This window comes from Nerophis ophidion, linkage group LG20, assembly GCF_033978795.1.
Source record: "Nerophis ophidion isolate RoL-2023_Sa linkage group LG20, RoL_Noph_v1.0, whole genome shotgun sequence".
Taxonomy (NCBI): Eukaryota; Metazoa; Chordata; class Actinopteri; order Syngnathiformes; family Syngnathidae; genus Nerophis; species Nerophis ophidion.
In genome coordinates, this window is record NC_084630.1 from 30,354,967 (window position 1) to 30,370,812 (window position 15,846).

The 15,846-nt window shown below is 41.0% G+C and overlaps 1 protein-coding gene across 8 annotated transcripts in view; it reads right to left on the minus strand.

Annotated features, from left to right (window-relative positions):
- LOC133538994 (girdin-like) overlaps positions 1-15,846 on the minus strand; it is a 73,718-nt gene that overhangs the window by 18,151 nt on the left and 39,721 nt on the right. For 6 of the 8 annotated variants that reach the window (XM_061880973.1, XM_061880975.1, XM_061880978.1 and 3 more), the window contains exons 13-23: positions 12,471-13,100; positions 12,186-12,391; positions 10,001-10,195; positions 6,258-6,385; positions 6,028-6,169; positions 5,777-5,950; positions 5,404-5,565; positions 5,039-5,316; positions 3,923-4,066; positions 3,617-3,803; positions 3,358-3,503 (exon numbers count right to left, since the gene is read on the minus strand). In XM_061880973.1, the coding sequence (XP_061736957.1) occupies positions 3,358-3,503; positions 3,617-3,803; positions 3,923-4,066; positions 5,039-5,316; positions 5,404-5,565; positions 5,777-5,950; positions 6,028-6,169; positions 6,258-6,385; positions 10,001-10,195; positions 12,186-12,391; positions 12,471-13,100 (2,392 nt within the window). The remainder of the gene's footprint in view (positions 1-3,357; positions 3,504-3,616; positions 3,804-3,922; positions 4,067-5,038; positions 5,317-5,403; positions 5,566-5,776; positions 5,951-6,027; positions 6,170-6,257; positions 6,386-10,000; positions 10,196-12,185; positions 12,392-12,470; positions 13,101-15,846) is intronic. The other 2 variants (XM_061880974.1, XM_061880976.1) reach the window with 2 other exon arrangements.

The following is a 15,846-nucleotide window of genomic DNA, read 5'->3' on the forward strand; positions in this document are numbered from 1 at the left end:
GGCGGAAGGCGGGGTACACCCTGGACAAGTCGCCACCTCATCGCAGGGCCAACACAGATAGACAGACAACATTCACACTCACATTCACACACTAGGGCCAATTTAGTGTTGCCAATCAACCTATCCCCAGGTGCATGTCTTTGGAAGTGGGAGGAAGCCGGAGTACCCGTAGGGAACCCACGCATTCACAGGGAGAACATGCAAATTCCACACAGAAAGATCCCGAGCCCGGGATTCAACCCAGGACTATCAGGACCTTCGTAATGTGAGGCAGACGCACTAACCCCTCTGCCACCGTGAAACCCGACAATATTGTGAATGTGCAAAAAAATGTGGTAAGACTAATCATCGGAATTTAAGAAAACACTTTTAATAATAAATCCAATTTGTCTTTGAATAAATATATTGTTGGAACATTTTCCCCCCCCAAATAAAAATATATCAAAATGGCCCCCGCATTGTTTGACTTTTCTGAATGCCGCCCAAACTCCTGGCTTAGTTGGTACGTAATGTACTGTTGTTATATTCCTAAGCAGGGAAGCCCAGAATTTATTTTGCCCAGGCACTTCGTCCACCTCCTCCCAGGGGATCCTGAGGCGTTCCCAGGCCAGTCGAAAGACATAGTCTTCCCAACGTGTCATTTTGGCCGTTTGTACTCGTGATCTTGTCCTTTCGGTCATAACCCAAAGCTCATGACCATAGGTGAGGATGGGAACGTAGATCGACCAGTACATTCACTTTGATAAACTGATGCAGGGTCCGCATCACTGTAGACGCCACACAGAGGCCAGTCGATCTCACGATCCATTCTTCCTTCACTCGTGAACCAGACTCTGAGGTACTTGAACTCCTCCACTTGGGGCAAGATCTCCTCCCCAACACGAAGATGGCACTTTATCCTCTTCCGGGCGAGAACCATGGACTCGGACTTGGAGGTGGTGTTTCTCATCCAAATTGTTTCACGCTCGGCTGCGAACTGATCTAGGGCTGAAGATCCTGGCCAGATGCAGCCATTAGGACCAAATCATCTGCAAAAAAGCAGATACCTAGTCCTACAGCTACCAAACCGGATCCCCTCAACGCCCTGACTGCACCTAGAAATTCTGTCCATAAAAGTTATGAACAGAATTGGCGACAAAGGGCAGCCCTGCCATAGTCCAACCCTCACTTGAAATGGATCCGACTTACTGCCGACAATGCGGACTAAGCTCTGACACCGATCACACAGGCAGCGGACTGCCACAATCAGATTCTCTGAGCACACCCCATAGAAAATCCCGGTGGAAGGTCTTCTCCAAGTCCACAAAGCACATGTAGACTGTTTGGGCAAACTCCCATGCACCCTCAAGGACCCTGCCGAGAGTATAGAGCTGGTCCACAGTTCCAAACCAGAGGCACCGTCTCCGATGCCACGCAATGCTGCAGAGTCTTGTCAACCAAGACAGCACCACAGTATCCAGAGCTTTAAGGAACTCCAGGCAGATCTCATCCACATCCTCATCTCACTTTTTTAACTACCTCGACAACCTCAGCCCCAGAAATAGAAGAGCCCACCAAAGATTACCCAGGAACTGCTTCTTTATAGGAAGACATGTAAGTGGATCGAGAAGGTCTTCGGATGGTGGTCCATTTTTGATGGCTTCACCGAAATCCTCCCATGTCCGAGTTTTTGCCTCTGCGATCATCAAAGCCACGCGCCAATTTGCCTGTCGGTACCTATCCGCTGCCTCTGGGGTGCCATGAGCCAAAAGGACCTGAGAGGACTCCTTCAGTTTGACAGCATCACTCACTGCTGGTGTCCATTAGCGGGTTCTGGGATTACCGCCACAACAGGCACCAACCACCTTGCAGCCACAACTCCAATCGCCTCAACAATTGAGGTACGGAACATGGTCCACTCGGACTCAATGTCCAGTATCTCCCTGTTCAAAGTTTTTCTAGAGGTGGGAATCGAAACTCTCTCCGAGGGGAGTCTCTGCCGGACGTTCCCAGCAGACCCTCACAATGCGTTTGGGCCTGCCATGTCTGAGCAACATCATCCCCCACCATTGGAGTCAACTTACCAACAAGTGGTGATCGGCAGAAACTTCCACTCCTCTCTTCAACCAGGTGTCCAAAACATGAGACCGTAAATCTGATGATAGAACTACAAAGTCGATCATCGAACTGCAGCTTAGGGTGTCCTGGTGCCAAGTGCACATACGGACATCCTTATGTTTGAACATGGTGTTTGTTATGGACAGTCTGTGAGGACAACCACTCGGGTTCAAATCCGGGCGGAAATTCTTCCAAATCAATCACGCCTCTTCAGGTTTCACTGTCGTTTCCAATGTGAGCGTTGAAGTCATAGGAGGGGGCATAGAGGTTGGGTGCAGGGTGAGCTCGGCGGCAGCCGAAGGCATGGCCCTTGGCGGTCCGATCCTTGGCTACAGAAGCTAGATCTTGAGACGCTTGCCACTAATACTGTACATTTGACCTGGCACAAACAGAATTGGCACTGCTTCGCTCATGGACACATTATTATGGGAGTGTGAATGTTGACTATCTTGTTGGCCCTGCGATGAGGTGGCGACTTGTACAGGGTGTACCCCGCGTTCTGCCTGAATTCAGCTGGGAAAGGCTCCAGACTGCGAGAGGGACAAGCGGTAGAAAATGGTTGGATGGATGGATGTCTGTGAATGCAGCCTTTGTTGCGACGCGGCACAGTAGATGGCATCGTAACTCTGCTTTGTAACACACCTCACAGGACAGAATAGTAACATGTAGCTGGAGTGTTGCTAACTCAGCAATATATTCTTCATCAACTCATCCCTCCATTTTTTACCGCTTGTCCCAAAACTCTAAATTTTGTTTTACAAATTAGCTACCAGTGACAAGACTAGTGACATTTTCTGGTCTTATTGAAGACTTTGGGGGACTCCCACAGCATTTGTTGTTGTGCACTAGCCGATCCCTAGCCTTAATCTAAAATCATGTTTTACTTGTGACAAAAGCACAAAAAGAAGCAACAGAAAAAAGTAACATTTTGGAACAAGTGGTAGTAATTGGATGTATGGATGTTTTGCTTCTCATGTTTTTTGCTAACTTTTTGTTTCCCACCATTGCAATAAAAGTTAAGTGCACATGCGTCATGGCCAATTATGCAAATTATATTATTGGAATTTATAATAACATTAAATTAGACACAACCCAGCTCCACTGATGTATAGTAATCCTGTGGGAAACTTTTAAATAATTATAATGATGTGATAATAAAACATCATCATAGCTCTTTTATTGATCAGTTACAACCATTTTCCTCTGGAAGACAGATTTCAAGTCTATGTACATTGTGTTACTATGTCTATCTCTACTTACATATACTGCCGTTCTTCAATGTGAAACAGATCCTTGCTCTCAATAGTCTGCTCCAACAAGGTGCGGTTCTGCAGCATCAGTGTGTCGATCTGACCGAGAAGATGGTGGTTCTCCTCCTCCAGGTTTCCCTTTAACTGGCTCAGCAACTACATATATGTATATATGTGTACATGTCAGATATATAAAGAGTGAAAGTCAAATAATAATTTCATTAATCAGTTTCCCTGAACAATCCATTACAATGTGTGTAAAACCACACCTCGCACTGGTTAGTGAGCTTTGTAGAGGTGATGTCAAGCTGCTGATACTCCTTTTTCAGCTTGGAAAAATCAGCCTCCAGCCAGGTGTGCTCCAGCTTAGTCTCATTTAATTGGCTTTTAAGCTGCTTGTGATCTGCTGTCAGCTGCTCGTTGTCGTTCAGGAGCTGCCGATACGTTTGGTTCAGCCTGAAAAATACACACATACCCTTTCTTGATGTACACAAAGATCTGTCCATTGATGCCTCTTCATTGCAGGTGTGTGTTCTGGTCTACGCACGTGAGTAAAGATTTGCCCCTTTGCTTACCAATCTTTCTCATCCCGCAGCCTGCAACATTCAGCAGCAATTCTGCTATGATGCTCCTTCTCCAGACCTATCCTCATCTGCTCCTCCTTCAGTGCTTTTTCCAGATCTTCCAGTTTGGTCCCCTGTTGTAACACGCTGTTGTATCTAAAATATATATGCCCGTTATATGCACACATGTGTGAAACACTATTATGCTTTCAAGTTATGTACATATTTGTCACTGGAAAAATAAATAAGGGTTAGCCTTTTTTGTTGTTGCTAAATCCAGATCAAGAACTTGTACTTTGCACAGGCCCATTTAGAAATTAAAGTGATATTGACTCGATACCAGCATCAGATGAGCATTGGACTGAATGAGTCCCACACAGATGGATTCTGCAATAAAATTCAATGAATCCCTGCTATTCATGCACCAGGCATTTATAAAATGGACACTTTCAACAACAGTTACTGAATTTTACCCCCTCTCTAACCACAGTGAATGTTCATGTAACTGTCACTGTTTTTTTTTCTTCCCTATTTAATCTGTCTCCTCTTAAACCATTTACTGTTTGGTAGCTTAAAATTAAATATCAATAAAACTTGAAGAGGAAGAGCATTTATAGGGGTGAATTCAATATAGGAATCTGTATAAATAATAAATAAATAATAACATACAGTTAATCTATACTGCATGTATAAGTGTCAAACAGAGTAGGTGAAAAAAAGTAATATTACTGTCAGATGCACAATCCCAAACGGATGATCTAAAATGGTAAACGACCATCATTTTTTCTTGTTTTAAAAAAAATGTGTGACAAACGTGGTCCTGGACCTATGCTTGGAGATACACATTGTCAGCTATATGATTAAATATTACATACATAAATATGAAATAGATTTGATTTATTTGTAAATAAATTTGCTTAATTTCATTTATACTTTGTATACACTACTTTTCCACATTAGGATGACAAAATTTACTTTGGGCTGGTCATCACAGGGCACATATAAACAAACAAATACTCACAGTAACATTCATACCTACAAACGATTTGGAGTGTCCAAATAGCTGACATTGCGTGCTTTTCGAAAAAAATATTGTCGTAATTGTGAAGCTTCCTCTGCTTCCCTCACCTGTCCTGCAGTGTACGATGCTCCAGTTCCAGTGTGCGATGGGCATTTTTCAAACAGCCATGTTTCCCCATCAGGACCTCGTACTCTGTAGCTTGCCGCTCATGAAGAGCCGCTAGCCGTTCATGGTCGCGTAATAACTGCTCATTAGCGCCACGCAACCCTTTGAGTTCCCGCACGGCGTTGTCTTTCTCACTTTCTGTCCCTGCTTGCTGCTGCTGCAGCTGAGCGTTTTGGGCCAACAGGGAGGCGCTCTGCGAGTTCAGTGTGGATTTTTCCACCTGACAAAAGCAAAACGCTCAGTTTATTTCAGTGCAGATTATTTTTCTGATAATATTTTCAGAGAACATAGAGTGTATTTTTCCTACCTGCAGGTTAGCATTGTGTGTCTGCAAAGCAGTGTTGTTCTCCTGCAGGGAGGCTGCTTGCCTCTGCAGGGCAAGGATCTGAGCCTGTTGACTGTCAGACTGACTCTCCAGCTGCTTCAGCTGGGCCTGCGTAGCCTGACGCTCTGTCCCCAGCGTTGCATTCTACATCAGAGGAAAGAGGTGATGACACGAACTGGCTTTAGTTAAGTGCGATTGACTGCCGGACAAAAGTTGGTGGAGTCTTTAGGACAAAACTGATCCATCTGCCGGTATTCATTTGGCTGCACCAAGCAAGTGTGAACCTCTACCAATGGCACTCAGGATAAAATGTGGTCCACGTTTGAAAAATGTCTGAACACAGACTTTATCTTACATTCCTCTCCACTTCAATCAGACGGTCTTTGAGCTTCAGAAGTTCTTTGGTTGCTTCTTGACATTCCTGCAGCCATTCACTCACTACCTTGCCATTCTCGCTTGGTGGGGTAGAGCTTGATGCAGTTGATGCCTCCTCCTGCTTCTGTTGCAAGGCTTCATTGCGCAGTTCCACCTGTGTTGTGGAACGTAGATGAAACACTGGAATCTGGAAAAACCATGTCACCATAGTTTTGGCACAATGCGACTTACAGTTTTGAGCTCATGGCGAAGCTGCTGATTGAGTGAGGTGAATTCTTGCAAACGGGCCTCTAGGACAGACATTTTCTCTTCTTTAATTTGAAAAGACCTTTTCACGGACAACTGCAACTCTGATTCCAGCATTTTGAACCTGCTGCATGGACAATAACACATATTACAACTTCAAAGTTGGGAGTCATATGTTTCTCATTTAATTTTAAATATAAGCAACATATGTGCACCTGTCCGCTGAGTTGAGTTCCATTTGTTGTTTACTCTCTTGGTTGAGAAACTTTAACTCCTGCTCATGGGCCAGCCTCTCGAGTTCTGTATCTCTCTGCTGAGTCTTCAGTTTTTCACCAACAAGCTCCTACAAAAGTCATTTGGAAATAGTGAAAAAAATGTTTAAAATCATATGTTATTTTTATGTTGAAGAGGTTCATTTAGCCTGCTGACGTGTATTTAAAAATGGTTGATTTATATAGGCTAGTAAGGTAAACACTTCTGATGAAGGCTGCAGAAGCAAGGTAGCCGAAACTTGTCAGGTACAAAACTTTACCTTACTAGCCTATACAAATCAACCATTTATAAACATATGTCATTTTTGTTTATCTTTTAACACCTGTTTTCACAATATCATATCAACATTCATCAATCAAAGTTTATTTCTATAGTCTTTGATCACAAGTGTTTCAAAGGGCTGCACAAGCATAATAGAAGATTATTTTTGGCCTCAAAGTGTGTCAAAGAATATATTGAAATACTTCAATAAGCGCTGTTTCTCTGCTAATTGATATGGTGTAAGTTTTGAGTTTCAACCATCCCCACCATTACTTGCGGTAGCAAATTTGACATTAAACCCAGTAAGATCTGGTCTTACTCGCTAGCATTAGCTTATAGAGATGGACACAGCTTTGTTTTCCAACCATGGAATGAAAGAAAGGGAGTGTGAAGAACATAGCTGAGAAGAAGAAGTAGACGGCTAATGCTATCGCAAAGGAGAGCGAGACGTTTGTTCCATAGCAAAAAATAATGTTGTCAGTGGTTTGGTTTTGTGGCAACAGGCCTGGAACAAATGACTGCAAGCTGCAAAGCTTGTTTAAAAAAAGAAGAGATAACTTATTCCAACATCTGAAACAGAAGCATCCAGTCGAAAGTGGGAAATGCAACTATTTATAAGGCAAACACGAACACAACAACAAACAAACTCCCGCTAAAAAGCAGCTTATTGTAGTAGAATAATTTACAAATGGTACCATGTATGATGAAAAAGAAGCAAAGTTGAGAACGATCACTAAAGTGGTCATTCTGGACGTCGCTAAAGATGTAGTGCCAAAACAGTCAAAAAGCCTGGTTTATCCACTTACTACATTTCAGAGACATGTCAATATAACATTTCAATCTACATCATTGTTTCATTCAAGACAGAAGATTTGAAATTTGTACTTTATAGATCTCCAATTTTGACGTTTATTTATTTGCATGCAATGATATGCTATGTTTTTGTTTACAGAATTCCATTCACCCATTTTGTACCGCTTGTCCCTTTTTTGGTTGCGGGGGGGGGGTGCTGGAGCCTATCTCAGCTGCATTCGGCCGGAAGGCAGGGCCAACACAGATAGACAGACAACATTCACACTCACATTCACACACTAGGGCCCATTAAGTGTTGCCAATCAACCTATCCCCAGCTGTATGTCTATTTCATTCAATACAGAAATGTTGCCTTCTATAGGAAACTCTATATTGAATAACTTAATTTGATTAGGGCAATACAAAATGATCAACATATGAGCACAAGCATCACAGTAAATATGCCAGACTTAGCTATAATAGCTAAATTTGTTTAATCTGTAATCTGCTTAATTTTTTCCATCCATCCTTCCTTTTCAACCGCTTATTCCCTTTCGGGGTCGCGGGGGGCACTGGCGCCTATCTCAGCTACAATCGGGCGGAAGGCGGGGTACACCCTGGACAAGTCGCTACCTCATCACAGGGCCAACACAGATAGACAGAAAACATTCACACTCACATTCACACACTAGGGCCAATTTAGTGTTGCCAATCAACCTATCCCCAGGTGCATGTCTTTGGAAGTGGGAGGAAGCCGGAGTACCCGGAGGGAACCCACGCATTCACGGGGAGAACACGCAAACTCCACACAGAAAGATCCCGAGCCTGGATTTGAACCCAGGACTGCAAGACCTTCGTATTGTGAGGCAGACGCACTAACCCCTCTGCCACCGTGAAGCCCTGCTTAATTTTTTGATTTTTTTAATTATACAAAGTCCAATTGATGTTGGTTCTAAAAAGAAACAACTGTATAAAGATTACAATTTTGCTAAGTGCAAGATGCAGTTTATATAGTATTCTATTTTTGATCAAATAAAAGCAAAACCTGTTTTGAATTATCTCTGTTTTAAATTCATTAGTTTCTTTAAAATGTAGGGAAGATAAATGGATGGTTTTTTTTCTAAAAAATAAAAAAATAAAATAAAATAAATACATTTAAAAAAAAAAAAAAAATCTCTGCGATGAGATGTCCAGGGCTTACACCGCCTTTCGCCCGAATGAAGCTGAGATAGGCTCCAACGACCCCCCGCGACCCCGAACGAGACAAGCAGTAGAAAATGGATGAATTGATGGAAAAATAAAATCTCTTTTTTCTATGGAGTTTTTACGTGTTTATGGTGTTTGGATGTTTTTCACAATATCCACAAAGTTCAGTGAGCCTGTTTTGTTATGTGTGACCATGTGTGTTGGCCTTTCTGTTAGTTGCATTGTTTTATTTTTTTGCACCATGACAAGGGAAGGTTGTTTGGATTGTGTTATACAAGTAAATGTTTTTATATTATTAAAAAATAAATTCAAAGGTCATTGATCTGATTTACTCACATTGTCCACAAAATGGCAGCAAATCTGTAGCATTCAGAGCCCGTCTGGTATTTAAGATTTATTTGAAAGCACTCGGGGTGTGATGATTTATTGAACTCATGACGTCTCGTCGTCGAAATTGAAAACATAACTCATGTCGTCTCGTCGGTCGTAGTTTGGACACCCCTGACATGGTGGATACTGCATGCTAAGAGATTTAAAAAACACACTGATAATCACAAGCATGTTCTCCCCATTTGATAATTAGGGCCATAAGCATAACTTTTTTTTAACCCTATTACCGTTACAAAAATGTTCACGCTTTTTTAAACAATGAAACAATTGTTATACTTTTTAAATCAATCTGGATTTTATTTGATGTAAGGTTTGTACTAAAACTAATTAATATGAAATAAGTTGTGCAATAATAAAAAGTTTTTCTGCAAAATGAAAAATTTAATAAAATTAAAACATTAATTTCCATATCTTTCCTGACACATCACTGGCCAGGTTTTGATCCCAAGTGCGATTGTTTACCAGCCCAACATTAGCGCTGCGAAACTCTGGGTACAATGTACGTTTTCAGGGAAATCTTTCATTATATTCTTATAAGTAATTGAGAAGGGATAGGAATATGTGTGTGATAAAATTTCATATGAAGCGCACTACCATTCATGAAAAGACATTTTACATGCACTTATTCACTCAAAATGGGCCCCTCGCGAAATGTGGAAGAGGCGGCCCTGAACACAAGGATGTTGTATTAGATTTAGTGTAATTACACTGTGCAAATCTCCCACCGTGGTTACAGTGAAACCAAGTGCTACATACTCTTCATCATATTTTAGTAAGGAAAAAAAGCATGTTCCTCAAGGTCACACGCGCCCCCTGGTATTGGCAAATTTGATTACTGTAAAAACACTGTAGAAAGTGGAAATCTCAACAAGACCTCATTTTTAAGCATAAGGTCAAAGATTCTTATTTTTTACTAACAATTTATATATTTTTTTCTTATCAGGCACTTTTATCTTAGACCAATTTGCTTATGTTAAGGAATGTAATATACTTTTCTTGTTTAAACTTCCACTGAGCAGTAGAATCTCCTTATTACCTCTCTAAGAGTGCTGAGGGTCTTCTGGTCAATAGCTGCTTGCTTGGTCAGTTCTCTGTTGTCCCTCTCCAGGCCTTTGACCCTTTCTGCTGTGTCCCTCAACTCCTCCACCTCCTTTGTCAGGCAGCGCAGCTCCCTTTCCAGACTCGCCATGCAGACATTGCTGTTGTCTAAATTAGCTTCTTGGATTTCACTCTGTGAGCAGCAGATATCATTTTTTCCATTAGAAATAGGGGAGAATGGGTTTAGTTGTCACACCTTTTACTTCATTCTGAATTATTCATTATTACTTAAAAAAAAGAAAAGAAAATCATCCATCTGTCCATTTTCTACCGCTTGTCCCTCTCGGGGTAGCCGGGGTGGTTGGAGCCTATCCCATTATTACATTAAATTAAAGCTTAAGGTGTTGGCTTGAGATATATCTCTCTCATTTTATAACTATTTGTAACAAAGAGATAACTAACTATCAAAACTATCCGTCACACGGTGACAACCAATTGTCATACACTATAGGCCTTTTTCCACTGCAGGACCCTATACATGAACATTCCCATTTACCTGGAAAGATCTGTGTTGGCCCTGCGATGAGGTGGCGACTTTTCCAGGATGTACCCCGCCTTCCGCCCGATTGTAACTGAGATAGGCTCCATCCCCCCCGCAACCCCGAATGGAATAAGCGGTAGGAAATGGATGGATGGATAAAGTACCCCCTGTGTTTCTTCCAAAAACTACCTAGGTAGATTTTGTTTTACAGAAAGTATTTTAGTTCCTTGTAGCGAGGTGGAACTTTGAGGAGTTCCCAGAAACTTTAGAGGGGCCGGTGGTGCTGCTGAACGCTGAGGAGCTGAACAGAGCTGGGCCGTTTCTAAGACTATTCGAAGTTTCACCCTTGTTGTTGGCAGCTAATGTTAGCATAGCAAGCATGACGCTGCTGCTGCGGCTCCACACACAAGAGTGCAGGGCGGGGGGATAATGGATATTATGCCTTGTGAATTGACATTGCTAAAAATTTAAATGTATCAATCCATATTCAATCAAGTCAATTATTTTGCCCAAATATAGCAATCACATAATTGCGATACTGATTGGTGGCCGATTGATCAGCAAATCCATAGTCCTCTCACCTGAAGTTTAGCTGATTTCTCTAGAGAAGACTATGTAGGTGAGTTTGGATTCCAACTCAGATTATTTCAAACTATAATTTGAGGGACAGTGCATCCTGGTGTTGTGATATAATGTGTGTGACAATCAACCCCTGTCACAACTAACCTTGTTCTACTTCGTCCAAACTTTTTGACTTGGGAGTCGCATTAGGCTAAAAAAATTTGGCCAGGGCCTAAAGTTGACATGTAAAGAGTGTGCGTATATGTATATATTTACATATACATACACACACACTTATTCCCTTGTGGGGTCGCGGGGGGCGCTGGCGCCTACCTCAGCTACAATCGGGCGGAAGGCGGGGTACACCCTGGACAAGTCGCCACCTCATCACAGGGCCAACACAGATAGACAGACAACATTCACACTCACATTCACACACTAGGGCCAATTTAGTGTTGCCAATCAACCTATCCCCAGGTGCATGTCTTTGGAAGTGGGAGGAAGCCGGAGTGCCCGGAGGGAACCCACGCATTCACGGGGAGAACATGCAAACTCCACACAGAAAGATCCCGAGCCTGGATTTGAACCCAGGACTGCAGGACCTTCGTATTGTGAGGCAGACGCACTAACCCTTCTTCCACCGTGAAGCCATATATATATATATATATATATATATATATATATATATATATATATATATATATATATATATATATATATATATATATATATATACACACACATACATATATACATATATATATATATACATACATACATACACACACACACACATATATATATATATATATATATATATATATATATATATATATGCATACATACACACACACATATATATATATATACATACATATATATATACACACACATACATATACATATATATATATATAATATGTATATTATATATGTGTGCATATTATAAAAATATAATGGATATATAATTAATATAATTAAATATTAAAAGTATGTGAAAGTTTGACTCCGGTTACAACTAACCCCGTTCTCCTCTACTCAAAAATATAGCAGATTGCAGTTAACAGAGGGGTCGATTTACCTGCTGGCGAAGTCGTCGATTTTCCTTTTCCAGCTTTCTTTTTTCCTTCTCTAGAGTTGTGGTTTCTTGTTCCAAACTCTGCTTCTCTGCTTCGATCTGATCCAGATGGCGCGCAGTAATCCTGAGTTCTTCTAAAGCAACTCGGAGGCTATGATTGTTTGCCTCCAGCTCCTGAACCTCAGCCTCCAATCGTTGCACTTTTCGCTCTAAAAGGAATTTAAAATAAGAGACAGAATGTGGACATTCAAGAGGTTTCTTCAATTAAACTGTTTGAACAAAACCTACCAATGTTAGCAAGAGATGTTTGTAGTTGCTGATTAATGGAGTCCAGCATCCTGCACTTGCCCTCCAGTCGCTCTGTTTGCTTGTTGGCATAAGTGAAGCGTGCTGGCAGGCTTGTGAAGGTGCCGTCAAAGCTGGAGAGGCTGTTTCTTGAGCAAGGCAAGGGATCGTGTGCTCCAACAGAAGAATTGGCACAGTTTTCATAGACTTCTAGGCCAGGCAGAACTGCTTTGAGATGTTCTCCGCTCTCATCATCCTTGAACTGTTCGTTCCCTTGAACATTGGGAGCCGCAATAGCTGAACGGAGGTCTGTATGAACTTCCTCTGGTTTTTCTGGCTGGTATTTTGAATCTATTATAACTATCTTCTGATTTAGCAGACCGAGGCTGCTGTTCTGTTCAACTGAGCAGGGAATCATTAACCTAGTGTTTTCTTTTGTTGATGAGGCCCACCTGTCTGCGCTGCAGACCTTCTGATGGACACGGTCCTTGTCATTGTGGTGGATGTGTTTCTTGGACTGTGTTTTACTTCTGAGCTCCTCAACAGTTTTCAGGAGATGTTTGTTCTCCTTCTCCAATTTTAGCAGCCGACTGCGGATACGCTCACTCACTTCCTCGCCTAAAGTCTGCTGCCCTTTAGACAAAAACATAATGTCTCATGTTAAAGTTTGACATGGTTGAATGAAACATTTAATACGATATGTAACAAAAATATGAACACAAACATTTCATGTTTTGTGAGCTTTTATGTACACTAAAGGCATATTTTTCTCCAATATTGTTGACAAGTCTGTTTTAATCTGTGTTGGTGAGTATTTACATCATTCAGCCACCTCCCAAGTGTAGGATATCAAGATGCTGATAAGAATGCATGATTATTGCAGAAGTGTGCCTCACCCTAGCTAAAATGTCTTTATAAATACAATATATAATGCGGAAAACCAGTCAGTATCTGCTGTGACCATCATTTGTCTCACGCAGTACAACACGTCTTCATGGTAGAGAATTAATCAGGTTGGTGATTCTCTTCAACGGCTGTGCCAAGTTGCTGGATATCGGCAGCAATTGTAACAAGCTGTTATGTACGCTGATCCAAAGCATCCCAAACATGCTCAATGAACGAAATGTACGGTGAGTATGCTGGCCATGCAAGAACTGGGATGTTTTTAGTTTCCAGAGAGTGTGTACACATCTGTGCAACATGGGGCCATGTATTATCATGCTATGATATATGATGTTTGTAGATGAATGTCAAAGCAATGATCCTTAGAATCTCATCACAGTATCAGATTTATTGGTATTTAGGAATTTGATTTGGTAGACTGTGCTCACTTTGTTCAATGCAAGGAACACAAAAACACCACTACTATGAGAGAGCACAGTATCTCTGGATTCAAAATACCATCAATTAAATGCATCTGTGTTTGTCTGTCTGCAAGGGCCTCTCGATACACAACATTGACATAAGCAAACTGCGCACCGACACCACGCCATATGTGTTGTCTGCCATCTGCCCTGAATATACTTGAATATACACTGATGCTTGAATGTGAGTGACCAATGGTAGAGAAAAAAACATTCCATTTACGGGCAACAGCTGTGGGAGACATTGCTGCAGTCAACGTGGCCATTGCACACTCATTAGCACTTGCCACATCTGTGATGGTGTGCCATGTAATACAACTGCAAATTTTGAAGTGGCCTTTTATAGTAGCCAGCTTAAGTCCCACCTTTGCAATAATCATGCTGTCTAATCAGCATCCTGATACAGTAAGTCATAGCTGTGAGGTGACTGGATTTGTCGACAATATTTGAGAAACAGGCCTTTTTAGTACAGAGGAAAAAAAGTGTATTATTGTTTTATTTGTATTCATGAAAGATGGGAGCAAAATAAAAAGTGTTGCATTTATTTTATAGTTGAGTTTAGAACAGTGATGTACGCAAGGCCGTGTTAATGCACCGGCCTACCTAGGCTGAAGCCTAGGGGCCCAACCCAATCAATGGCCCCTGATTTTGACGGCGGAATGCAATGGTTGGTGTTCATAGCTGTCAATTACAAGCAACTGTGAATTCGCTCTCTCTCGCTCTCTGCGTTGTTTTTTCCTACTGCTCCGAGCGAGGCTCACAGCCACATCGCTTGTGCGAGAGAATAGTGTACTACCATTGAGCTAAAACACAGCACTTTACATTAAATTAACTGGCTTTGATCACACTTGCACAGACTTTGTGAAGAAGATGTATTCATGAACAAAAATATATTTAAAATGGGTCCAATTTTATCGTTGTTATTCTGTTGAGTGAAACCATGATTTTTTTTCAAACTGTAAATTGAATTGGGTGGGATTGTTGAGGTTGTGGGGGGTTTGTTGAGGCTTTGGGCAAAATCCCCTCAGCCCCAGGCTAAGTAAGTCCTGGATGTACGCTATGGTCATACAAAGTAAACTTTTTAAAAAGTCAAACATTTAATTTGTTGTAATATTAGGTCCACAATTTTGCCTGCTATATATGATTTCTTTGGGCACTGTACATCAAATGTTGCGGTCATAGTTTGCAATCAAAATAATCACTTAATTAAAGTTTTAAGTTAACAGTTACTGCATGTAGACATACAATAAATAATGTGTCTATTTGCGGGCGGAAGCGTGGTGCACTTATTTATGCATACAATTGCCAATTAGTTAAAATTAAGAGTACTTTGAAACCACTGATTATGTCCGAGATGGATTAGGAAATTTTGTTCACTTCCTGTTCTTAATTTGTACACAATTTAAATTCATAGTTAATAAAATTCCCGATAAATATTTAAATACATTGTAGTTCATATAATGAGATAAATAGGTTATCTCATTATCTCAATTATGTTAAAAATGTTTTCAGAATTCTCTTCTTTCTACTTTATTTTTGAACAGTTTCTAAAACTGGATCATATTAGTACTTGGACTTATTATTCTAACTGGCCTCTTTTGTATCACGGTCAGTGATTAAACTGTACTTTTGTAGTTATTCCTGTTGATTAAGTAGCTTCTTACGCAGTTCCACGCCAACCCTCTCATGTCAAATCGTTCTAATTTGTTAATAAAGATATTGTGATTAATGGTGCCAAAAGCTTTGAACACTGAAACTGTACACTGTTTGCCATCTATTGCATTGATAATCTCTACCATTGTTTCGATTAATGCCTTGACGTTGAGATGCCTACTCTTTTTGTACCTTTATATTGGTTCTCCGCAAGTGTTCTAGTTTCCTCATTGAATTTATCCAATCTGTTGAATAGTTTTACAATAATTGTAGAAAAGTTTGGAAAGAATGTTAAATGCATTAAAAACAGGTCTATAGTTTGTACACTGGTGTTTGTAACGAGCCTTGTAAGTTGGTACAAC